Source organism: Hakea prostrata, chromosome 2 (assembly GCF_041222555.1).
Source record: "Hakea prostrata isolate BN-2017 chromosome 2, UWA_Hpros_2, whole genome shotgun sequence".
In the NCBI taxonomy this organism is placed as follows: Eukaryota; Viridiplantae; Streptophyta; class Magnoliopsida; order Proteales; family Proteaceae; genus Hakea; species Hakea prostrata.
The window spans coordinates 6,269,603-6,296,873 of record NC_142601.1 but is presented as its reverse complement, the minus strand read 5'-3'; the positions used below and the strand labels follow the sequence as shown (position 1 = coordinate 6,296,873).

Sequence of the window (27,271 nt, the reverse complement as noted above, 5' to 3'; positions counted from 1 at the left end):
GCTTTTGGTAGTTTCCGACAAGGTCCATTCCCCACATCGCAAATGGTGTCGGGTTTGAGACAGATATCATGGGGACTGCTGGTAACTTTGGGACATTAGCGTGTTTCTGGCATCGTTCGCATTTGCGGACATATTCAATCGCGTCCTTTTGTACTGTAGGCCAGAATATTCCCGACCTTAATACCTTTTGTGCCAACGCCTTCCCGCCCATATGTGCGCCACATATCCCCTCGTGGATCTCAGCCAGGGCGTAACTTGCCCGGGATGGCCCAACACACTTCAAGAGAGGATTTGTAAACGACCTCCTGTACAGCTGGTCCCCGACCATGGTGAACCGAGCGGCCTGATTCCGAATTTTTTTCGCTTCCTTTGGATCAGTCGGGAGAAGGTCGTCCCGAATATACGCAATCAGAGGTGTGGTCTAGTCCGGCTCCTTATTGATCTCTAAGGTTTCTACCTCCTGGATGCTCGGGCTGCTTAGTTCTTCAATGTAAACCGCCGAGTCCAAGTTTTTGTAGCTTGCCATTGACAATCGGGAGAGTTCATCCGCGTTTTCATTTTCTTTTCTGGGTATTTGTCGGTATGTTACCCGTTCGAAGAAAGTTTGAAACTGTCCGACCTTGACTAAATACTTAGCCATTCTTTCATCCTTTGCTTCATACTCCCCCTTGATTTGGTTGACAATCAGTTGAGAATCACTTCTTACTTCTAGGTCCCGAACCCGAGGGCTCGGGCCACTGAAGCCGCATGACGCTTCATACCGCTTCATTGTTTGAGGCTGGGAATTTAAACCTTATAGCATAACTAATAGTGAAGTTCTCGGGACTACAGAGGGTCAAGCCTGCTCCCGATCCGGAAACATTGCTCGAACCATCAACGTGTAGAATCCACAAGTCGGATATTCCAGCCGTTGGTATTTGGTCGTTCCTCTGTGGTAGGGTGCTTTCGACAACGAAGTCGGAAGTACCGAGCCTTTATGGCCGTCCTCGTCTAAACTCGATCGGTACTCGCTAAGCTCCACGGACCACCCGACCATCCTCCCCGCACATCCGGTCTTTGTAGTATTTTCTTTAGTGGAAAATTGGTCGGGACTATTATCGGATGTGATTGGAAGTAGGGCCTTAGTTTCCGTGATGCCATGAGGAGCGCCAACTCCTGTTTATCGATGTCCGGGTACCGTTTCTCAGCATCTATAAGCACATGGCTCACATAATAGATCGGGTTTGAACGGTATCACCCCGAACCAAAACTGCACTGACCGCCATTGGCGAAATTGCCAGATAGACCGTAAGAACTTCCCCGGCCAGGGGTCGGGCCAAAACAGGTGTTGTCCCGAGATAAGTTATAAGGTGATCAAAGGCCTGTTGGCATTCCGGTGTCCAAGTGACTGTTCCCGAGCTTGACGTAGTTTTCAAGGCTTTGAAGAACGTGTTGCATTTTTCTCCAGCTCGGGATATGAACCGGTTTAAAGCGGCTACCCTCCCGGTTAAACACTGGATTTCTTTTATTGTAACGGGTGGTGTCATCTCGATCGGTCTGGATCTTTTCGGATTAGCCTCGATTCCTCTTTGAGAAACCATGAACCCAAGGAACTTTCCCGAGGAAACCCGAAGGCGCATTTTCGGGGTTCGGGCGCATTTGGTACGTTCGAGTACATCAAATGTCTCTTCCAAGTCAGCCAAATGCCCTGCCCGAACCAAGCTTTTTACAAGCATGTCGTCTACATAAACCTCCATGTCGCCCGATCCGCCTTTGAAAAATTCTATTGAGTCTCCGATAAGTTGCCCCCGCATTTTCAAACCGAACGGCATTACTCGGTAATAATAACTCTCCCGATCATCATAAAGGAAGTGTGTTTCTCATCCTCCCGACTCATCAAGATCTGGTTATATCCCGAGTATGCGTCCATGAAACTAAGGACTCGTGGCCTGCGGTGGCATCGATCGAAGATCAATCCTCGGGAGGGGTAATAATCCTTAGGGCAGGCTTTGTTCAAGTCGGTGTAGTCGGTACACATTCTCCATTTCCCGTTCGCTTTTTAACCATAACTACATTGGCCAGCCAGGTCGGGCATTCGATTGGTTCTATGAAACCCGACCTCTCTAATTTTCAACCTCGACCCCGATTGCTTCATGCTTTTCAATCGCAAAATTTCTTCGTCTTTGGATGACCGGGTTGCATCCTTCGTATCCGAGTTAGTGCTCGCTACCCCTGCTATCCCGGGCATATCATTTGCGATCATGCGAAGATATCCGCATTATCACACAAGAACCGGGTAAGTTCTTCCTTGAAATCTTCCGATTGCCGAGCCAATAAACGTTCCTCGGTCGGGAGAGATTGACTAAGCTGGATCCTTTCCAGCTTTTCCACGGGTTCGCCATTGCATGCTCTCCTCATCACGATCGTCCCGAACCTCGACTTCATGGCTGTTCCCGAACTTTCGGCTACGCTTTTCCTTCAAGTAGTTTGTATAACATTGGGGAAGCCGATTGATCTGAGCAACATTCCCCGACTCTTGATTCGGTCGGGAACTTTAACTTCATATGTCGGGGAGACACGACTGCTTCAAGTGCATTCAATGTTGGTCGTCCCAGAATAACATTATATGCCGACAGCTCCCTGACCACCATGAAGTTCACCCGAACCAAGGTATCTTGGGGTGACTTTCCAACTTTGAGATCCAGATGGATCGTTCTTTCCGCCACTGTGGAGGATCCTGCGAAACCATACAGTGGCGTTGACGACGGTGTCAACAGATCATCAGCCAACTTCAATCTTTTGAAGGCATCATACGAGATGAGATCAACAGAGGACCCTGTGTCCACCAGAACTCGGTGAACCTCCCGATTTGCTATTTTAACTTTGATGATAATCGCGTCATCATGTGGCGACGTGACACCATCTAAGTCCGCGTCCGTAAAAGTTATTGGTTCGGGACATGCCGGATTTTGCTTTTTCTTAGGCAAATGAACAGCCCCTACGAACCGAGCCTTTTGCTTTGCCTTTCTGATTGATTCCACGGTTGGTCCCCCCATAATCACGTACACAGGTGATTATGCGGATCACTTATGCTTCTGGATCCGGCTGAGTCACCTCTCGTATCCGGGACGGTGAGTCCTGCAAAAAGGGTTAGATGTGGGCCGGCTTGTACGCCGGGCAACCGCCTCCGATGATGAAGTCAGAATATGAAGAGCGAGAGGTCTCGTGTTAAAGCTACACAAGAATAGACTCAGTGTGTATTGGTTACCTACCAGAGGGGTGGTTCTGTGCATTTATAGTGTGGGTGTTACCTTTTATGTATTTGGTAAGTTGACCCGAAAGGAGCCGTTATCCATCCGGAGATCTCGCTTTTCCGTTATTAGTCCCCACCTCAGTCGGTAGCGGAGTTGACTGTCCTTATTAGGTGAGTATCTTATTTGGGATGTGTCCCGTTCACCTCAGTCGGTTACGTCCCGACCACATATAAAGCCCCACACGGGTTATACCCGTTTTAACCATAGAGGTTTCATATCAATTTTAAACCCTAAATTACAGTAATCACCTTAGTAGTTAAAATACTAAATTACCCTCAATTAAAGTAATTATTAAAAACCAAAACATCATAGTTAAAACCCAATTATCTTTAATTATTAAAAGCCCAACATACCCTTTTTTTTTTTTAAATTATCAAGCAATTAAAAACACCCAAAATAGTAGTACGTGTTTAATATTTTCAACATACCTTTTTTTTTAATTGCATTTTTAATTTTACTTGATAGTAGTATGAGTTTTTTTTAATTGTTTGATAAATTATAAATTAAAAAAAAAGAAGATATGTTGGGCTTTTAATAATTAAAGATAATTGGGTTTTAACTATGGTGTTTTGATTTTTAATAATTATTTTAATTGAGGATAATTTAATATTTAACTATTAGGATGATTACGGTAATTTAGGTTTTAAAATAAAAAATATTTGGGTAAATATCACTTACCTCCCCTCTTAGCTGGACAAATATCACTTACACCCCCTCTTAGTTGGATAATATCACTTACCTCCCCTCTTACCTAGCAAATATATCAAACACCTCCCCTCTGTTAACTTTCTCGGTTAAATTTAACTTTTACCGTTAACTATTTTTCTAAAACCCCAAACTACCCTTAGCTAAAAATCTTTTTTATTTTAAATCCTAAATTACTGTATTCACCCTAACATTTAAACTACTAAATCACCCTCAATTAAAATAATTATTAAAATCAAAATAGCATAGTTAAAACCCAAATTATATTAAATTATTAAAAGCCCAACATACCCTTTTAAAAAAAAATAAAATTATCAAACAAGTAGAAAAACCCAAAATAGTAGTACGTGTTTAATTTTATCAACAAACCCTTTTTTTTTTCTTCTTTTAATTGCATTTTTAATTCTACTTGATAGTAATACGTGTTTTTTTAATTGTTTGATAAATTTAAAAAAAAAAAAAAAAAAGGTATGTTTGGCTTTTAATAATTAAAGATTTAGGTTTTAACTATGGTGTTTTGGTTTTTAATAATTATTTTAATTGAGGGTACTTTAGTAGTTTAAATGTTAGGATGATTACGATAATTTAGGATTTACAATAAAAAAAAAAGGCCAAGGGCGGGGTTTTAGAAAATATTTAACGGAAAAGTTCCGGAAAGTCGGGGGAGGTGTTTGTATTTGCTAGATAAGGGGAGGGGTTATCCAACGGGGGGTGAGTGCTATTGCCTAAGAGGGGAGGTAAGTGATATTTACCCAAAATATTTTTAACCAAGGGTAGTTTGGGGTTTTAAAAAAATTTAACGATAAAAGTTAAATTTAACCAAAAAAGTTAACAGAGGGGAGATGTTTGATATATTTGTTAGGTAAGAGGGAAGGTAAGTGATATTATCCAACTAAGAAATGATGTAAGTGTTATTTGTCCAGTTAAGAGGAGAGGTAAATGATATTTACCCAAATATATATTACGTCTCTTTGGAGATATCTAATAAAATTGGAACGATGCCAAGAAGATTAACATGAACGTTGCGCAAGGATGATAAACACAAATTAGGAAATGGTCCAAATTTTGAATAAAAAATAAATAGATATATTACAACAAGATGAGTGATAGTATCTATACAATATCACCTCCTTCCTTGGTTACTTGAAGGTAAAAGATTATCCTCCCTTAACGTGCTGTCCACCACACGTTCCGGAATGAGATTTATTTCTAAATACTAACAAGTATATCCCCTTGAATATATTATAATAGGAGATCAAAGTAGGATTATTCTCAGACAAAGAAGCCTGACTCTCATCACCATGCCCCTTCCCTAGACAATTGAATTGTTGAACGGATTCCTCATTATTAGTCTTGTGCATCGAAAGTTGTAAGTACCCTCGCCCATAAATAAGCCCACCAAGGGAAGTAGATCAGAACGAGAATATACCCGTGGTTGTAAAACAGATCAGAAACGAGATTCACCTACACAAACGGAATGAGATTTAGGTAAGGGGTGAAACCGGAGTTTAAAAAGCTATACATTGCACATTCACAAAACCACGACAAATAGTTTTTAGGTAAACCCGATCATTCCACAACCAAACATCTAATTATATAAATTATAACTCCATAGATTTGAAATCTCTAGACATTTGAAATCTCCAGACTCATGTAACCAAACAGGCCATAAAGCAATTTTAAGAAAGCATGGATGTCATTGAAGTTGATAAACTTAATATAAATGAAATGAATATGCAAAGATGGATGACTGACAAAACTATGAAGGATAAAATAAGAAACGATCGTATTATAGTTGATATTGGAATAGCTCCAATAAATGACAAGTTATGATAAAGTTATTTGAAGTGGCACGGCCATGCTTAATGTAGACTTGTAAATGCCCCTTATACGAAGAACTGATTTAATACAAATTGAAATAACTAGAAGAATTAGGGGTAGACATAAGACAACCTTAAGAGAAGTGATGAATGATATGCATAGTTTAAGCCTTGCATTTAGTATAACCTTAAATAAAACTACTTAGAAAGCAATAATTCATGTAAGAAACCTATTTAATTGAAACAAACTTGGTGTTGTAGTAGAATTATTGAGATAATCGAGGTTACAATGTCAAAACTATCATATAGGAAGGAAGTATAAGACTATAAAATTAATAAAATAAAACTTATCTAATTGGCGCGATATATAATATCCCTATTAAAGTTGAAGAAGAGATTGATGACACTGTTATGCATCTTCTAATACAATCCTATACATGAGTTGAGTTATATAAAACGTACTCTCTTTAAAGTATTTGAATGTCCATTTGTTGCACAAACCATGTTACCCATAGCATCCTCACCTTCAAGATAAAATAATTCTCTAGTTTCAATGGCATGTACTTCAAAAAAAATTACTAACAAAGAAAGTATTTATGTAGTTAGTAGAAGAAACACCTATAAAAGATATCACCAAAAGATGTCTCAAATCATGTATTTTCCCTTGAGATTTTTGTTTTTTAGCCATTTAAACAAGTTTATTCATAAAATATCCATTAATTATGGTTTTTTTTTTTTTGGTTACAAAATAGGGTCAAAAGATCCAAAGAACAAAACCAATCAAACTAAAGCACAACTCTTGAGAAAATCCTCTCTAAGGATGTCTGTCATTTCTTGTGAGGGGTCATTGAAAAAGACCAGATCATCTTTTCCAATTAGCCGCCTCTTAGACAATCAATCAGCAGCCTTGTTATTTTAACGCCTCACATGACCAAATCTAACATGGCCTCGAGAAGCAAATAGGCTTCGAATTTTAGCAACTAATCTTCCCATCGATCCTTGCTCGTTAACTTCTGGGTCCAGTAACCTTATGGCCTTCAGCGAGTCTGATTCTATTTGGATTGGCCATGCTCCCATATCCAACGCTACCTTTACCCCTTCTTTGATTGCGCGCATTTCCGCCTCTATTACATGGCATAGAGGAATCTTGATAGCAAATCCTCCTCTAAACAGGGCCTTCGGATCTCGGATCACCCTAGCTAATTGAACATAGCATTCCTTCACTTTCACAGCAGCATCCGTGTTGCACTTGAACCATCCTCTTCTAGGGCATGTCCACCCTAAAACTTCCAACTCTTTACTTGGATCAAGAACAGGGCTTCGGCATGTTGTCCAAGCTTCCTTATTGGCTCGATAAAATTTCTCGATAATGAGCACACCATTCTCTGGTCTGGAAAAATATACCTCATGGATATCTCGATTTCGCCATCCCCAAAGAAATTGTAGGGTACACACAAATCGCTCAAGCCAATCGTGGCTCCATTTGGCAGCAAACCCACAGATATTGGCATAGATCCATTCCTGTTTTTTGCACCTAAAAAACCATATTTGATATCGTGGTTTAACCATACGTTTCCAAATGCTTCTTGCAAAACAACAATCCCTAAATACATGTAATACATGTTCCACCTCTGTCATGCAAAGATTGCATTTATCATTATCGTGAAGATGCAAGTGGCACTTTCTAGCATTAGTCATCAACCGATTCTTTACAACTAGCCAAAAGAAACTGCAAAATCGGTTTGGGAGATGAAGTTTCCAAGAAGTATTCCAAGATTTTTCATCGAATATTCCCATATCTATAGCTGGTTCGTTCTTTATCAATGTCTCATATGCGGAGCGTATCGAAAAATTACTTTCAGTGGATGGGATCCAAGACATGACATCAGATCCATTGTTACTAGAGGGGAGTGGGAAATCCTTTAGTTTGGTGTAGATTTCTGTGGGGAGGTATCCCTCAAATTTTGTTGTCCATTCCATGCCATTACTTTCTAAGTATTGGTTAACGACTTCCCACTGCCACTGACTGGGAACTGGAGAAATCACATGGTCTTCCAAATTACCTTTTATGTCTAACCAATTGTCCCTCCAAAAAAAGTGTTCATTCCATCTCCAATTTTTATTTTGCAATGCTCTTTCATTCTATTTTCAACTCTGCAGATAGCTCGCCACAATGGAGAATCAGGAGAGGCTACTTTAAAGGGGTGTTTATACATTTTTGATCCATATTTATCTTGAAGAAATGCTGACCACAGTGAGTTCTGCTTTTTAAGCCCCCAAGCGAGTTTCATGATAAAGGCTTCATTCATCACCTGAAGCTTCCTAAAGCCTAAACCGCCTTCCACCTTCGGTCTACAAATCTCGTTCCAGCTCACAAGATGTGCCTTTTTTTTCTTCTGATTGGACTCGCCCCATATAAAGGCTCGAGTTAGTTTTTCAACTTCACCTAGGATCCCTTTTGGAATCAAAGCTGTATGCATCGAGTAGTAAGGCATAGTCATTACAACTAATTTTGCCAAGGCAACTAGTCCCGCAAGGGAAAGCGAAGAAGCTTTCCAACTGGAGAGCCGATCTGATACCTTGTTAATAATGTATTGATAACTACCTTTCTTGCCTCTTTTATAGTGAATAGGTACCCCTAGATATCTGCCCAAATCATCTGTCATGGTAAAGCCGCTTCTTTGTGCAATCTCCTTTGCTCTCTGACTCTCTACATTTTTGGAGAAGAAAATACGGGTTTTCTCTGTGCTCACTTTGCTTCCCGATGCATTGCAAAATTTATCCAAGCATTCCTTCTCAATGGTAATTTGCTCTAGGAAAGCTTCTGCAAAAAAGAACTACATCATCAACAAACGTAAGATGGGAGATTCCCATACCCCCTTTACGAATACGACCAAGGATCCACTTCCTTGCAGCCAATGCATCTTGGATACAGTGGGTTAATCTCTCCATGCAAAGGACAAATAAATAGGGCGACAAAGGGTCCCCCTGGCGAATTCCTCTGGAAGGTTTAAACTCTTTTGTACCTTCCCCATTCCAGAGAATTCTAAAGGTTGTACCTGTAACGCACATCATAATCACATCGACCAGTTTGGATGGTACTCCTGCTTTCAAAAGTGAATCAGCAACAAATTCCCACCGGAATCGATCATATGCCTTTTCCAAGTCCATTTTAATAGCCATCTGATGGATTTTTCCTCCTTTTCGCTTCATGGAGTGAAAAAATTCTTGTGCAACAATGATGATACAATGATATTATCTTGAATATTCCTTCCAGGAACAAAACATACTTGATTGGGTGCAACAAGGTTAGGCATAAACTCTTTCAATCTGTTAGTTATCAACTTAGTCAGAATTTTGAGGCTAACATTACAGAGAGATATAGGCCGGAATTGTGTAATCTTCTCAGGTTTGTCTATTTTGGGAATCAATACTAACAAAGTTTCATTGATCTTAGTCTCCAACTCTCCATGAAAGGCTCTGGCTACAGTCCTGCAAACATCTTTACCTGTAATACTCCAAGTTTTTTGATAGAAAGCAGCTTGAAAACCATCTGGTCTTGGAGCCTTCCATGGACCAATTTGATGAACAACATGATAAATTTCCTCATCAGTAAGCTCATTACCAAGGATAGATAACCAATCATGGTCTAAAGCTGGGAAACTATGATCTGTTTGGAAAGGATCTGGATCAATATCATCCTCAGTAAAGAGACCTGTGAAATAATTGACAACATGATTTTTTAGATCTGCATCCTCAAAAATCCATTGATTATCTTCTCCCTTGAGGCCTTCAATTTTATTTCTCTTTCTTCTATTTAGAGTAGATATGTGAAAATACCTTGTATTCCTATCACCTTGTAAAGTCCAACTTTTCCTCGATTTTTGGGCCCATAGAATTTTCTCTCTCTGCAAAACTTTTTCAAGTTCAACTATAAGACCCTCTTCCAATCTCCCTAAAAAAGAGTTATAGGGTCCTACTGCAAGTTTTCTTTGGATTCCCCCTAGGCGAGCATACAGACTTCTTTTCGCAGCTTCAATGTTCCCGAAAGTTTGTTTGTTCCAAGTAGACAATTCTTCTTGCAAATGATGTAAGGCAGCAGGCAAATGATGGTTTGTTTTCCAGCCCTGTTGCACAATATCAACAAAATCTGCATGGGTGAACCACATAGCTTCTAATCTGAACGGTCTCTTTTTGTAGGGACATCTAACTGAGTTCTTCTCAACCAATAAAGGATGATGATCGGATTTGAGTCTGGGCAGAGCACTCTAACTATAGCATCTGGTCACAAGATACGCCACCCACCTGAACAGAGTGCACGGTCCAAACTTCTATAGATTATTTGATAACCGTTCCACTTGGGTCATCTCCAAGTAAATTTTGGACCCACAAATCCCAAATCTATAAGATTGCATAGATTTAAATTTTTTTCTAAACTTTGTACATTTTCTGATCGACACCGGACTTCCACCTCTTACTTCAGATTGATCAAGTACATCATTTAGGTCTCCCACTACTAAATATGGATAATGATAAAAATTCAATATAGTAGCCAAATCCTCCCACCCTTCATGCCGATTGGATTCAATGGGGCTGGTATATATAGCCACAAGACCCCACCTATTATTATTGACAGTATCCAAAATTTCAATAAAAAGAAATTGGGTATGTGTATGAATAAGAAATACCTGATAACTTGTATTGAATAAAATGAACCATATGCCTCCTGATAGCCCAACTGCATCGCTTTTAAAATGACGCACACCCTTAATTTTAGTTATGACACGCTCTGCCTTCTCTCCACTTATTCGAGGTTCCATAATGATAACACAATCAAGATTATGCTTTTGTCTATAATGCTAAAGAGTAGTGGCAAATGCTTTATTGCCCGCTCCCCTTGAATTGCATGCAAAAACCTTCATAAAGAAACTTGATATGGGTTTTGGTTACCGTCATTCATCACCACATCATTCCCAAGGGAATGGTTTTGTCCTTCATTGAGCATCGGTGTTTCGACCACAATTTCATCCATATCGTCAACTTCATTAGGAGGTTTACCTTGTTTAGGTAAGAGAGCAAGAGAGCAAATTGAGTGGTTACTTTTTTCAAAGCAATTTCCACTTCTTCCAACCATTAGATTAGGATCAAAATTCTCCACATCCTCTTTTTCTCCTATTTGGTCCTGCATCTGAAGTTTCTTCTCATTTACAACTTCTTTAGTCAAATTTGTTATCATATTACTTGCCTTCTGTAACTTCACTGATAAAGAGTAGTTAATCACATGTTGGCCACTTGACGGAGGCCTTGGACTTTTTGAGTTCTCTTCATTCTCCTGTCTAGTTTCTAACACACCTCTTTGATTATGATTTCGAGGAGCCATCACGTCTCTACCCTCTCTTTGATGTGTGATACGCTGCCATGTGGCCGAAACACAAGTCGTGTTAGTTTCCATGTTAGATACTACTTCCTGATATTCTTGGGAAACCATTGCAAGTGCTGCAAATCTAGAGCCTGATCCCACTCCACTAACTTTATTTCCGTCTTCCGTACCACTCTGGCTTCCTCTTTCCGGTCCGCCATTTTTCTCTCCGGCATTATCAGTAGGGCTCCGGTGATTGTCTTTTCTGAATTTTGTTTTCTGCACATGTAACCACGGACCATATGTATCTATTGGTGCCCTCTTTGCCTCAGAATTTTTAATGGTTTCAATCGCCTTTTGTGCAACCTCTTCGGGTTCAGGCGCTGGTACATCTTCCTCTCCGCCATAGAAAATAGAGCATTGTTCTTTATGATGGCCATATCTTCCACAATCATAGCACAACAAATTCATTGACTCGTAAGGAATTTGGTGAACACGGCCTTTGAGTCTAAACTTGAATAGCAAGGGTTTGGATAAATCAATCTTGACACAGACCCGCGCATACTTACCGTGGACAGCTTGGGCTGTTGTTGAATCAATTTTAATTACCTTTCCTACTCGGTTACCCAGTCTATTAAAAAATCGAGTATCAAAGTACTCTATGGATACGCCAGGGAAACACACCCATACTGCCAATTTCTGCAACATTTATTCCTTGGGATTGAAATCCGATTGCCATCTCCTCACTCATAGATAATGATCAGCAATTACCCAAGGACCATCAACTAGGGTTCTCTAAAAATCTTCTTTAAAAGCAAATTTTGCAATATAATAATCATTGCCAATGTCAATAAGCTCCAACGCTCCTGTAGGTTTCCATAGGGCTGATAATCTATCGGACAAAAACTTAAAACCCACCGTTTTTCCTACCAATTTAACAATGAAGGTCTGTTGCCATGGTTTCCGCAATTTTTCTTTTTCTTTTTTGGACAAGGTAATACTAGGGCAGAAAGCATCGTCTTCCTTCTCGCCATCATCCTCATTCTCATCGTCCGTGTCCCATTCAGAATCGGGTTGGTTCAAAAATCCATCATTGTTGAGACCGTCGATCTCCTCAATCTCCATACCCTCTTCTTGGCTAGGGCTAGGATAATTCCTAGTCACCATCTCTGCATACGATCGTTGCACCTCCACCGGTGGAAGCTTTACATATGTTTCATGACCTCGCTTAACTTTCTTATTGCTTCGTTGCATCTGGTCAATTTCCTCATTCGATGCTCCATTCAAATTCGTTTCAGCAAACGCATCTCCCGCATCCAATCTTTCCATCTCTATCGTCGAAATCCTTTGTTTCAGTGGAACCCTTTTCCACCGGAACCCTCTTTCAGCAGCAACCAGAAACCCTCTTTTCCAGCGGCAACCAGAAACCCTCCAATTTCCATTATTTGCTTGCACTCTCCAACCGATAAAGGAATTTATCACAAGGTTCTCCAACTCGGTTCTGGTTTCTGGAGTAAATTACTCGATCTTTATCTCACCTTAAAGGCGAGATCACAGGAAGAGAGATCGAAAGAGATTGTGGGTTCTCAGTTGTATAATTTCCAAAGAAAACTGTTGTGGAGAACATATAGCTTGAGGGGGGGCCCGAGACGAACGTACACCCCCACTCGGGATAGAAAAGTCTTCTTAAGGGAAGTCCTTTTAGGAGGATTCTGAGAATCCCTTCTGGAGTAAAACACATACCCCCTCGGGACATGTGTCTTCTGCATGCTCGGGAGGAATAGTGTTCTCCCTTGAGAAGCATAGAAAACCCCCTCGGGACATGTGTCTTCTGCATGCTCGGGAGGAATAGTGTTCTCCCTTGAGAAACACAGAGAACCCCCTCGGGACAGATATTGAAGCTTGGGAGGAAAGGCTCCTTGACCGAGAAAACCCCCTCGGGAGGAAGCTTATTGATCCCCTCGGGAGGAAGCATATTCACCCCTTCAGGGAACATGCACGGAATAAGCTCAAGAAGCCCAGTTGGAATAAGTCCAAGAGTGACGTTACAGATGGCCAAGTCAGAAGAGTTAGTTACAAATAACTACTCAATGAGGTCGTTCCGAGAATTGGGGAGACGAGTCATTATATAACGGCTCTGTCTGGTCTGACAAAGAAGGAGCTGTTATTCCGAAGATATTTCACTCACTCTTCAACTATCGATCCGAAACTCAAGGAAGTGCTGCCTTCAGGTAACCTCTATATAAACCCACCTCCTACATGGAGAAAGGGACGAGAATTCATCTGATCATTAATGCATTATGTTCTTGTTGAGAACTCTCTCAAGAACCCTTATTGTTGCCTTGGCTGATTTGGGCGTCGGAGGCGGTTCTCCGGTCAAAACTTGGCCGGACCGTTCTTGTTTTCTGCGTAGGTGTAGGTATCTCAGTTATTACAACTTGGCTGAGGAGCTCTTAAGGCGATCATCTCAGTATTCGGCCCCCAAAGAAGTTCTAGACTCAACAAATACGAAACCAGATAAACTCTGTAATTTTCAGGAACCCTGTATAGATTTATGATGATATGTCACACGAGGAAGCTTTCCGCGACCCCAGCTACCAAGTGTTGATGTCGAGCAACCAGGTTCGAACAGAGTATGCGAGGCATTAATTATGGTATCTAAATAAGGGATAACATCATCACGATATAAGATATTTTAAAATTTGTGTGTTTAAAAAATTAATTTAAAATTACGACATACAAGAATCGGTCGGGTCCCATTCGAGTCGGAGTATCCGATTCGACCTCTTTTAATAATTTTCCTCCTCTACTAGTAGGGTTAATTTCGTCAATCGACGTGTCTATCAAATCAAAGACATCCTTCAAAAGCAAATCAAAAGCTTAAAAGAAATAAATTGCGAGAAAATAGGCTTTATAGTTAATAGGTGTGATCATAGGTACCCCTAGGGTTTCTGTACTGACGTGATTGAATGACGTAAGTTGATGAGAGATTGTCGTCAAGTATAGTTGAATGTTTTCTCTTTGTGGTCTCGTTTTTTCAGTTTTTGGAAACTCTGAAAAAGCTTTTTGCCTTTACTCTTTTGGCGTATAAATTATTTCCAACCAATTTTTAATTAATTTCAATAAATTTTTATTATCTTAATCTACTGCACGTCTATCACTGACAGGGTCTCTGGTAAGTAGTCTTTCAAGAAGATTGTGTACACGATCTCTCGTGGGACCCACTCATTTAATTCTTACGAACTTTCTTTGTATATTACAACATTGCCCCCCCTTCTTTTCTTTTTTTGATATATCCTCGGGTTTCCTGCCAGCCGTCAGATGTTAAACAAAAGTTCGAATCTAGCGGTTTGCATGTGAGTCACGGATCTTATCGTAATTTTGGTAACACGGGTGATGTTCTCCTAACGTTCTAGGAAGACAAACGAGACTTGATTAGATACGTCCGTACATCTCTACTGCTTTCACTCCTGACTTATTATCTCTGCTCTACCAAAAAAAAAAAAGACTTATTATCTCTGCCTTCCTCGGTAAATGGTGATACATCTTAAACCCCCAGCAAGTAAAAGATCTGGTGAGACTTGAAAGGCAACACTCAAACCCAAAACCAATAGAAACCATTCATTAATTTATAAATACAAATTTAAAACCCCTCGAGAAAGCCTTCTCAGTGATCCAATTCCACCCATCACCTCTCTCCTGAACATTCCGCTGTTTTTGGGTGTCAAGAAAACCCTGCCGGCCTGACCGGTTCAAAACAAATTCCGAGTCTACGGGAATTCTTGGTTTAAAATATTTCCCAATACAATATGATATTAGTCGATATATATTCATACTTGACTAAATCGATACGATACATCTTGATAAGTCTCTCTATTAAATTACATTAAACTATATTAACCAGAGCTATACAATACTCGATACAGGATGGTACGTTTCTTAAAATTACCTGACTGATACAATATTCGATACTGATATTTTAAACATTGCTCAAAATAATAGTTTAAACAAGGTTTATAATATCCCACAATATCATATGATACTTGCTGATATGTATCTATATTTGACCCAATTGATATGATACATCTCGATACGTCTATCCTTTGAATTACACTAAAATACATTAGCCAGAATAATACAATATTCGATATAGGACAATACGTTTCTTAAAATCACCCGATCCGATACCCATACTTTAAACATTAGATTTAAATTATAAATAACTTATATAATTATTTAAACAAGTATTTAATTAATTATATTATTAAATTAGTTTAGCTGGCAAGCATTAATATGTTTTAACTAAAACAAAATAGAATCTTATAGGATAGGGATAGGGTTTGGTTTGGGCTTTTCAAACCTTAGTTCGACTGTATAGTATAGGGTATGAATTCGGGTTTTAGGGCTATGAGATTAAAATGTGCTTCTAAAATAAAATAGTAAGTGCAAGAAAATTATGGGTTCGTACGTCCACAACTACTACACCTTCTCCCCCTCCCTTAGGCCTACCGGCCTAGTCATCTAGTCGCTACAATTGGTTGACGAATATCCTAAAAAATGAAAACCGAAAATTGTCAGGGGTTTTGTTGTATTTTATTTATAGAAAAGTGGCGGTAGCGTGTTATTTGGAAATAGGAAATTAGGAAGTCTGAGAAAGTTTTTTTTATTATTTAAAAATCAAGTCTAGAAAGTTATGGGTTCGAATCTTGCCACCACCGTATTTTTACCCTTCTATCTCCGTTAGGCCTGTGGGCCTAATCACTATAATTGGTTTACGATAACCCTAAAAAGTAAAAACCGAAAGAATCGCCAGGGGTTTTGTTGTATTTTACTTAGCTCCAAGGTTACTTAATTACTTATTTACTTTACATCCCTGGTTGTTACAGGGGTATTTTCGTTTATCTACGAATACATGAATGGTTTAATTGTGGTTGGTTCCTCATTTACTACCCATCGCTTTCAGTAGCTTTTCCTGGTCTCCCGGCTGTGCTTTAATAGCGCGCGAATCATTTATGGTGATAAAAGAGAAGTCTCTGTAGCTGTTCGGAGGTTGAGGGGAAAAACTTCTTTCTAAGGTTTTTGTTTTGGAGCCTTTCGGTCTTGCATTTACACCAAAAACTCCAACAAACCGTTTCATTTCGACGTTAAATTTAACGTCCGGACAAGAATCTTATGGTTTACTGAGTCAGCTGATGGGAAAACGTTAACCATAATTAACGGCGATTTGATTATCTTTTTTTTTCGCCATTATCGTTATCGAGCTCCCTTCCCTGCTCGTACAAAGCTTGTTGATTAGGTTAGCTTTGCTTTAACGTCAATTCGGATTGCTCCTTGCGAGCAAAATTGCTGTGCTTTTCCGCTTTCAGTTGAGTCTTAATCCAAGCTCTATGACGATCTTTACACGCGAGGTAATCATGAATCTTGTTGTTACATCTTTTCCACTGGTCACTTCGAGATTCCATGCTTTCTCATCCTTGATCTACTTTGCTTTCTTCTGTATCGGTGTTCAACCATATTCGACGGTTGAGGAATCATCATATTTTGAATTCTTCTTGCTTTGCTGATCTCAGGTCACTGTTTCTCCTTGGAAAGGGAAATGATTTGGCTTCGGGAATTATTGGATGTGTTTGAGCTTTGAGAACTTATTCTTGGATCCGGTACTATGAAGTCGCGATCACCGACTCCCGAGTTCAATTAATTCAGATTGTTTTTTTCAGTTCCTGTGAGAAAAGTCTTGACACTGCTAATCTTCTTTGTAAGGTTAGGGTTTTGTAATCTGGAAAACACTTTTGAACACTTCTTTTCAGTTCTTACTGTATGCTGTTCATTGGACGGCGTGCCTTATTTCTCGTGTTCTCTGAAACTTTGGTTTCGCTTTTCTCGTGATACCTGAGGCTTTCGTGTTTAAGTTACCTACAGTAGTTAAACTGCACTCTTTTGGAAACTTTCGGAGTTTGGAGTTTATGACTGGAAGTGAAAAGCTTTTTTGTCTAAAGCGCTACACAAACAGCAGAGAAGCGATGTGAGTGTATGAAAAGGAGAGAACTAAGAAGTCACTGTCTTTTTGCTTCGCCTTCGCACCTTCGACGATTCATGTGATGTCGCTGAAATCGGAGCACTCGGTAAAGTCTCCCGGGTAAGTGGTTATAATTATATGGGTTAGCGATATCTTTTCTGTTTTGTTTTGGTATATTACAAGATTCTAACACTAATATTTATTTTTGCCCCTCTCTCGGCTCGCTTTGTTGTTTTCTTGTGCTGTCTGTCTTGTGAGGAAGTTGTTGATTGGGTGTGTAGAGAGAGAGAGAGAGAGAGAGAGAGAGAGAGAGAGAGGATTCTGATACGATAATAAATTATGGTGCTGCAGGTTTGAAGGGTTTCTGAGCTTAAATGTTTTCCTAATAATGAGGCTACCTAATTCTATGTTGTATGAGGTTGCAGGAGTACGACGTGAGATTTGGTCTAGCAAAGCTTTGAAGTGAACTGGAGCTGAAATAAGAAATCGAGTACGATCCATGTCTGACAGATTCGAATCGGATAGATGCTTCAACCAAACGAGTACGAGCTTCGAGACTTCGCTTCTGGGATTAAGCAACTGTAGGCCTGAATCACATGTAGCTCAACAAAGTCGCCGTGACAAGTTAAGGGTTCAACATCATTCAAACCCATCTCTCCCTGAATCTGATTTCTCAACCCACTTGTTACAGCCATCTACCGATCTTATTCAAGTGCGGAATGTTAGGAGTTGTGATCTGCTTTATGATCCAGCAATGTATTCTTCTTTGGGAATGTTAGATTATTCAACGAATAGCCACGGTTTGGTAGCTCACAGGGATGCAATGCTGCAGCAAGAGGCAAGTGTTGATAGAACTGGTAGGTCAGTGGGGGCTGAGGATACCCCGTTTGTTTCCCTTCCGGTTCATTCTGATTTCACCTCTCCTGCTAAGGCTGGTGAAGGCAACCATCCTGGATACTGGAAAGGCTTTGGGTCACAACAAAACTGCGATTGGATTGTGAATTATTTAGGTGGGTCAGCTGACAACGGTTGCAATCAGAGCCCCTCATTTGTAGGGGAAATCTTACCAGGAACTAAACCTGCCTCCATTGGTTATGAAGATTTAAGACCTCCTTTGGCGAGTTCATCTAATGAAATATCTGAACAAGAGAGCATCAAGCATTATGGAGAAATGCAGTTCAGTTCTTTGTACCAAAATACCCTTCAAGAAGTTGTGACTTCTTCAAGTATGGCGAGGCAAGGTTTTGCAATGGCTGCTGTTTCACAGCAAAGAATTAATGAAGTTGGCTCATGGATTAATGATGGAAACGAACTGGTTCTTTTTCCTTATGGAAACCAGAATAATGGTTCCAGTGTTGATGCTTCTGCTGTGTTGATGCATAAGGCAGTAGATGGTAATCTCCAGTTGAAGTCCGAATTAGATTTTGTGGCGAATAAGAGTGATTCTATGGCCCAGGGCTTGTCACTGTCACTTTCTTCTCATCGACCATCTGACATGCTTTCTGTTCAGTTTGGACGAAGTTTTGGGTGTGACAATTTCCCGTCTCAAGCGATTGGCTCAAGTAGTTCTCAAGGATCATTCACTAGTGGCTATTTGTGTTCAAGTTCAAAATCACCTCTTTCTATAGGCTTTGGGAGTTCCACTCAAGGAAATATGAGTTCATCTTCTACAAGTGTTAGAAGAAATACGACTCCTCTTGGTCCCTTCACTGGGTATGCAATGATTTTGAAATGTTCAAAGTTCTTGAAACCTGCCCAATATCTTCTGGATGAATTTTGTGATGTGATGGGTCAAATGTTTAAAACAACGGAGAAGGGTTCAAGAAACATTATTAATACATGTGATACCGCCAACAGTGAGACTGATATTGGCACAAGCTCTGGAAGATCTGGCATCTTCTCATCTTCATTCTACGGTTCTGATAAAGCTGGTGGTGAACGTGGAAGTGGACCTTATCTCTCATGTCATCCTGAGTTCCAGCAAAGGAAGGCAAAACTATTGTATATGCAAGAAGAGGTAAGTCATACTTCTGCTCCTGCTATACAGCTTAGTGGATTTTGTGATATTATAAGCATGGCCTATGAAACTTTTGGAGTACTTTAGGGTTTATTTGTCTTGGTTAGGTAGCTGTTCAATCACCATGCTTGGGCAGTGAATCCGGATCTCCTTTTGACTTCTTTTGTATGAACATTGATACAGATGTTCCCACAAAAAGGAGGGGGGGGGGATTTGGTTTAATTAATCTTCAACTTGGCTTTCTTTTAATGAGTATGGGAAGAAATTATTTTTTGGGTAGAAAGTACGGGAAGAATTCAAGTTATGGATGTATGTAAATGTACGTGTATTAATGTCACATCTCACCCTAAATGGGCCAGACCTAATGGCGTGACCCTATGCCACCTGACATTGTCTTCCGATTCGGATCATCAATGCAACATTATAACCATACAAGTCCAATCATGAAGCAAAGATCAAATGACATTTACACAAGTGATTCCAAAGATTGCAATATAAGAAGAGTAATCATATGGAAGATTAAATAATAACAATATAAGTGTAATAGGTTTCTCTCTAGTTATACATCACATATTCAAGCATAAACTGAGAAAGATAGTATAGTAAATCCGAATATAGACAGTCGAGTATACTGCATCGAAGAGCTCTGTTGAGTGTATGCACACGGAGCATCATGCTCCTCAACCTCATGCCCCATAGGCTCATCCACATTGTAATGGTCCATCCCATATGCATCTTGTTCTGCAGGAACCTCTACTCTTGCGTTATCATCTGAAAGAAGAGGTTTCCATCGGAGTAATCTCCCCCGAACTCTTGAGGGGAAAAAACAAGCAAATATAGTATAAATGAATGTATAACCATAACCTACATGCCAAAGAATATATGTCAATGCAAGTCCACTACTTACATGTTTTGTCTATTGCATTGGTAGCCAACCTTTATGGATTTGGCTTTTTGAGCTAGCCCCCACTTTGATAACCCTACTAAACTATCGGATGTCTCTCAAGGATTGGACCTTCACTTTGAACACTCATGAGTAGCTAGTTAAATGGTATATTGGTGTTAGTTTGTGGCCCCTTGGAGATTCGCCCTCACTTTGGGAAATCCCACAAGTAATAGTGTGGACATCATCACATTGACATTGACCAATCTATACCAGGTAAGAGCCGTAACATTGGAAATACCATAGCCATGTATGGGTCATCTATTTTTTTGTGCTTCCCAATATACATGGGATACTAACCCGTACAAAGTCGGCCTTCGCTTAGGTTCGTACCCCCAATAGCCCTACTAAGTTATATTGTGGCCCCTTAATGATTCAGCCTTCACTTTAGGAAGCCCACGAGTAACCTAGTCACTGGTACACACCTATGTTACCTTGTGACCCCTCACAGGTTCATCTGCTTGGGAAAACCCACAAGTAACATGATGAAACCCAGGAGTTCTGGGCCAGTCTTCAAGATCTTAAGTTAGGTTCAGCAGCAGTCTTTTCTTAGGATTCTGTAATTAGGTTTTTTGATTGAATTTTAATAGGACAGCAGTGAAATTAGGGTTTCAGGGGTCTGTGGCAAAGGGGAAATAGCCTTTGGACCCTGCGGTTGGGTAATCTAGGCCTTGGGGACTTAGGGCTGCTGTAGGGTTCTATTAGGTTCTGCCAATGCTGATTTCAAAGTAATTTACTGCTGTTTTTAATCGGCAGTCAGAATTCTAGGGTTTGTTTTTGAAAGAGGAAACTGAAACTAGGGTTAGGGCTTCATGGTTGGGGTTCTACTTGAGGTTGAAGGTAAAGGGGAAGGGTGCGATGGTGCTTCTAGGAGGGTTTGGGTTAGGGATTAGGAAGTTGCTGCGATTTAGGGTTTGGGGAGTTTCCAGGTGCCACAAGCTTTTGGGAAGAAAAAGGGAGGTAGAAGTGGGGTATTTGAGGTGGGGTGGGGTTAGGAGTGTTCTTACTTGATGGAGGACTGTTGTAGAATGAAGCATGAAAAAGAAAAACCACTGTACTAGGAGCTGCAGGGCTCCTAAGCCCTGAAGCATTTTTGCGCTCTTCCTGCTGCAACTCTCTTTTCAATAATTTTATTAACTGGTTTGAGTTACAAGCCTACATCTGTATTTATAATCTACTACAAGTGAATGCTACTTGGACTCTAACAATTAAGAATCCCAAACTAACCACTAATAAGACTTCTAGTTAGGCTAGCCAACTTAAGGGTCCTCAACTAATTAACTAATGGACTCCTACTTGGACTGAAACTCTTTAATAACATAACCAATAAGAATTTAAATAACAAAACTAAATTAGATTGACTCCATAATATTCTAGCTAATTAAACACTGATAGGGACTTGAACTAGGGATGGATACTGACCAAAATACCCCTAATATGGTTCAGCCCCTACTGGAAGTGCTGCAGGCTAGCTGCTGGCTTAGGTCTTCTTTTGAGCTTTCCTACGTCATAACACTTCAATCCTGTCATTTGTGCCAGGGGTCACCCAAGACCATCACCTATTGTTGTAAGTCTGGAGTTTTAAGTAAGAAGGGTAGTTTTGTCTGTTAGGAGTTTTATTATTTTAGTCCCACATTGGGTATTCTTGTACTCTCTCTTTCATTCTAATTAAGGCTTACAGTGTCATACTGACATATGCAAGGATTCATTCAACATTCCAACATGGTCTTAGAGCCATGTCAGACCTAGGGCACCACCATCCCATTGCAAGTCATAGCAGCCATCAACGATCACCATCCCAGGCCTCAGAGAGACCAGAATAGCTTCTGCCACCACCATTTACCTCTGTAACTGCATCCCTCACCATCACCAACCCGAACACACCTTAATCCTCCATATCCTTCATTGCCCTAGCCTTACGAAAACATCCCAATCCTGATTGAAACACCAATAACTCTTTTTACTTCCAACGATGGATCCTAGAAGAGTCGCTGTAATTTTTTTGACTCTTCTAGGGCCATCGATTGCCTCTCATGTACCCTAAAATCACCTGTAGTCACTCCTAGGAGTGTCGCCTAGCCTTTGCGACTCTCTTGGGATGATCAAAATCTCCCATTAAACCCAATACTCGTTCGATTGTTCTCTTTTCCCCTTTTTCTGTAGTGGTAAGCCGCTAATAACTAGAAGGACCTGAATCCTATAATAGTCCATGTAGTTTCTATTGTCTTGCCTATTCAGACTTTTTGAATATTCCTAGAGCCATGAATGTCGCTTAAGGGTGTTTCCAGGTTCATCGCAATTAGCCTTCCATTATCAGATTTTTTTCCTTTCTCTAAAAAAGTTCCGTTTCTAATCTATATGGGGTTGTGAGTATTTTTTTTAAGACCAATAAAAATTATTTGCTTCATCCTTGAGTAATACCTTGTTCTTGCGATGGCTGATCCCACTACACCTAATTCTTCTAGTACATCTAAGGATTTTTCCGTTTCCTTTATTCCTCGGGATCGTGAGTTTTCTCTACTTCAGATGACTACTGTGAGACTTAATGGGACCAATTATCTTTGACGGTTTCGTTCTGTTCTCTTGCTATTGGTGCTCGTGGTCTTATTGGCCATCTGGATGAGACTTCTACCAAACCTTCTGTTCTTGATCCGCAATATACAAAGTGGTGTACAAATGAATGTTTGGTTCTGGAATTTCTCCCTAATTCCATTGAACCAAGCGTCAAAGACAGCTACCATCTTCTTTTTTATGCTGCCACTATTTGTAAAGTTGCTCTAGACACATATTCCAAAGTAAGTAATGATGCACAATGTTTTTGAGATTAGAAGAATGATTCAGCAGCTGCAACATAAGGAACTCACTCAGTCACAGTATTACAACACACTCAAAGGGTACTATCAAACACTTGACTTTTATGGAAAATTTATCCCACCTAATTCTCTGGGCGCTGCTTCATATCAGAAGTGGGAAGACAAGCTCCGAGTTTATGATTTTTTGGTAGGCTTGAACATAAAGTATAATTAGATTGGGGCACACATTCTTTCCTGGGAGCCTCTACCCTCTCTAAAGTAAGCCTATACAATGATTGATGCAGAAGATAGTCAGCGGACAGCTATGGTGCATGCACAGACTTCTGAGAGATCAGCTTTAGGTGCTGGTTTTGGAAATAACAAGGCTGGTTTTGGTGATTTTCAGCCAGCTGTGAAGTGAATATTGTGGGAAGGAATGTCATACAAAGGAGAAGTGTTGGAAGCTGTATGGACATTTAGCAAATTCTTGTGGAGGTAAAAGTGGTAATAGGGGCAACAATCAAGCATTTGCCAATCAAGCTATTTTAGACACCCAGAGTACTCGAACATCTCTTTCCTCAAATGAGATAAAAAATCACTTTCAGTTGATGACCAGGCTGGATGTATCCTCTTCAAGACCGACTCTCAATGCAAGTGTAGCCTCTGCTGTTACTTCCACTACTGACTCTTGGCATTTCCCAAGTTTTTTCAGTTGTTACAATGTCAACTCTGTTTATCTATCCTGGATAATTGACTCTAGGGCAACCAACCACATGGTAGATTCATCTTCTTTATTTCTTTCATACTTATCTATTCCTTTTGGTTAGGATGTTAGAACAGATGATGGATCTCTCTCCCCTATGTTTGGAAAGGGTTCTATTATCTGTTCTCCTACACTTACCCTTTCCTTTGTTTTGCACGTTCCTAGATTTTCAGTTAATCTTTTGTCTATTAGTAGCTTTACCCATGATATGAATTGTAAAATAACATTCTTTCCCACTCATTGTGTTTTTTAGGACTTGGATATTGGTAGTGGTAGACAGAAGGGGGGGCTCTACTTATTGAATGGATCACCATTAACTTCTTCTATGGCCTCTATATCATCCTCTCCTACACTTTCATCTTTATTACAATGACATTCGCCTTGGCCACATTTCTTTATCGATTTTGTCTATATTATTTTCAGACCTAGGTAAAAGATGTAATTTGAATGACTTTTGTTGTGATGTTTGCATTTTGGCTAGGAAAACTAAATATGTTTATCCAATTTTTGATAATAGTAGTAAAGTTTCTTTTTCTATTATTCATTTTGATGTGTGGAGTCCTTCTCAGATTGTGTCTATATCTAGTCATCGTTGGTTTGTTTCCTTTATTGATTGTTGCACTAGAACCACATGGGTTTATCTTTGTTGAGAAACACAAAATTGGTAGAATGGCTTATTGATCCATGATCTCAAGCCCTCTATTTATAATTAAGTGGAAAATACACTATTACAAGGAATATAATTTTACATGAATTCAAACTCTAATTTAACTCCTATACAAACTCTAATTGGACTCCTAGTAGAATCCAACAATCTTCTTAACCAAAAAGTGATGTGTTTTCCTACTTTCAGAATTTATATAATATGACTAGGACCTAGTTTGGGGCTATTGTGAAAATCCTTCGGACCAATAATGGGACTGGAAACTCGGATGGGCCTTCGGACCATTTTGGGCAGCCGTATCCACGCAACTGGTTTGATGTATTATGCCAGAGTCAGAGAGATATCTTTGAAATTCACCATCAATATACTCAGTGCCATTGTCACTGCGAAGGATCTTCACAGTGGCATTGAACTGAGTTTTAATCATATTATGAAAATCACGAAAACATCGGAAAACCTCATTTTTTTGTTTTAAAAGATAAATCCATGTAGAACGAGAGTGACAATCAATAAAAGTAACAAAGTACCTACGACCAGTAATAGACACGTCGGCAGGGACCCCACACATCAGTATGAATTAGCATAAAAGGAATAGGTTTTCTATTATGAAGAGAAGGTAAATAAGTAGAACGAGTCTGTTTGCAAAAATGCAGGCTTTGCAAAAAAAATTATCCTCATTACAAGAAGAAACCAAATCAGGAAATATTTTCTTAAGAGTTCCTAGAGGGGGATGACCTAGCCTACGGTGCCACTGATGAAGGTCTGATATTACCGAATGGATCGGATTAGAAGATGTAGTCAAAGCAGACGCAGATTCTCCAATTGGCTCAAGCAAATAAAGTCCATTGTCTAGTTTACCACATCCAATCTCCTTCCCCGTGACCAGATCCTGGAAGACACAGTAAGATGGAAAAAAAGTCACTTTACAATTCAAGTCATGTGTAAGACTACTGATAGAGAGCAAGTTAGTAGAGAAAGAGGGAACATGTAAAACTTTAGACAAAGAAAGTGATGGAGAATGCTGAATGGTCCCTTTTCTAGCAATGGAAGAATAGGAGCTATCAGCGATCCGAACTTTATCCTTTCCAGAAGTTGGAGAATATTGTAAGAAAGAGGAGGATAAACCTATCATATGACCTGTGGCTCTTGTATCAATGATCCAAGGAGTAGAAACTGAAGAAGCTTGAAAGCTTGTAAAAGTTTTACGCTTGAAAGCTTGTAAAAGTTTTACCTGAAGTAGCAAGGTAGGAGTTTGTATGGGGAGTAGATGAAGCAATGGACGAGGCTGTACCGGCAGTAGAAGACTGCAGAATACGTCGCAGAGTAGCGAACTCCTCCTGTGAAAAACCAACGTCTGCAGAGGGTGTGGTGGAAACTGTCTCAGAAAGATTAGCCTTTGGTTTTCTCTTTCTTTGTGCTCGTTTTTGCTTAAAATCAGCAGGCTTCCAATGAAGTTTCCAACAATTTGCCTTGGTATGATATGGTTTGTGACAGTGCTCACACTTGACAATCTCCTTAGCCGGATTAGATTTAATGCGAACAGAATGTAAATCTGATTTCTCCATAATAGGAGTATGAAGTATGGCTAATCGACGACTTTCCTCACACTGAACAAGAGCATAAGACTGTTCTAGCGTAGGAAAGGGAGAACGACTTAAGACTTGCACTCTGACCTGATCATACTCCACGTTCAAACCTACCAAGAAGTCATATACTCAAATCTTATCAATGTGCTTCTTATAAGTCGCCACATCATTTGGATTAGTGGGGTGATTGATCCAACTCTTGCCAAAGAGATCGCAACTTAGCATAATAGTGGGCCACAGCCAGTTCCTTTTGGGTAGTCTTATGAAGCTTCTTTCATAGCTCATAAACCTGTGCATCATTCCCCAACTGTCCATATGTTTCAGTAGTAGCCTTCTAGATTTGGGCAGCAGTATCAAGTAATAGATATCCACGGGCAATATTTGGAACTATGGAATTCAAGAGAAATGACATAATAAGAGAGTCATTCGAGATCCATTTATCCTGTGAAATGCCTGTGGTAGTAGGTTTGATGGTGGTACTCGTAATGTGTCCAACAAGTCCTCTTCCAGCAATAGTCAAGTAAGCAGATTGGGACGAAATCAAATAATTTGTCCCATCAAATCTTACTGAAAGAAGATGAAGAGTGAGGTAATTTTCAGAGCTAGTGGGAGCAGGAGTATCATCAATAGTTGTCATGTTGACAAAATTATTTGCAGTTCTTCAGTCTTCACCTTTTTGAAGTAACAGAACAAAATAGGATTTCGAACAGGACAATTGGGAACAAATTATGGTTTAGAAATGTGGTTTGGTTTGGTCCAGGTGGGCTTAGTTGGAGAATTGAGGAACAAATTATGGTTTAGAAATATGGTCTGGTTTGGTCTAAATTTGGAGAGAACAAAAAATGTGGTCTAAATTTGGTTTGGTAATTTGGAAAAAACCAAAATATGGTTCGGCCAAAGAGAACCAAATATATGGTCTAAAGTTGGTTTAGGAATTTGGAAAAAAAGAAAAAAAAAAAAAAACCAAAATCGAGAATGGAAGAAAACCAAATCGAGACAGTGATGGCGATGGTGTAACTTGGTTGATGGCCGATGGCTGAAGACAGCGATGGCGATGGTGTTTAATGGGATTTCAGGATTGCAGAAGCATCCTCCCAAATCGAGAATGGAAGAAAACCAGAGCAAATCGATTTCAAAAAGGTTACCTGGGTGATGGCGGTGGTTCGATGGAAGAAGCAGATCGATGTCGATGAACTTTTTTTCTTCCCTTTTTGTTTATTTGGTCGATGGCGGAAGCAAGGTTGAAATGAAAGCTCTGTTAGGTGCGATGGGATGTTGCAGATGAAGAAGAGATGTTCGGTTGCAGCGGTGAT

General features: G+C 39.9%; 2 protein-coding genes and 1 non-coding gene across 5 annotated transcripts in view; 2 read left to right on the top strand and 1 right to left on the bottom strand.

Annotated features, from left to right (window-relative positions):
- Window positions 1-2,444: 2,444 nt before the first annotated feature.
- LOC149023486 (uncharacterized) lies at window positions 2,445-3,035 on the bottom strand. The gene has a single exon (XM_089142751.1). The coding sequence runs from the start codon at window positions 3,033-3,035 to the stop codon at window positions 2,445-2,447; it is 591 nt and encodes a 196-aa protein (XP_088998877.1).
- A 1,928-nt stretch (window positions 3,036-4,963) lies between these two features.
- On the top strand, window positions 4,964-5,066 carry LOC149023485 (U6 spliceosomal RNA). The gene has a single exon (XR_016171873.1). It is a non-coding gene; the product is annotated as a U6 spliceosomal RNA (small nuclear RNA).
- An 11,148-nt stretch (window positions 5,067-16,214) lies between these two features.
- LOC149023484 (uncharacterized) overlaps window positions 16,215-27,271 on the top strand; it is a 31,247-nt gene continuing 20,190 nt past the window's right edge. The window contains exons 1-4 of one of the 3 annotated variants that reach the window (XM_089144017.1): window positions 16,215-16,585; window positions 16,748-16,937; window positions 17,097-17,313; window positions 17,619-19,210. In XM_089144017.1, the coding sequence (XP_089000143.1) occupies window positions 17,693-19,210 (1,518 nt within the window). In that variant the 5' untranslated portion in view covers window positions 16,215-16,585; window positions 16,748-16,937; window positions 17,097-17,313; window positions 17,619-17,692. The other 2 variants (XM_089144015.1, XM_089144016.1) reach the window with 2 other exon arrangements.

Coding starts and splice junctions, on each gene's coding strand:
- LOC149023486 (XM_089142751.1), bottom strand. CDS start 3,035: ATGGGGGGACCAACCGTGGAATCAATCAGAAAGGCAAAGCAAAAGGCT.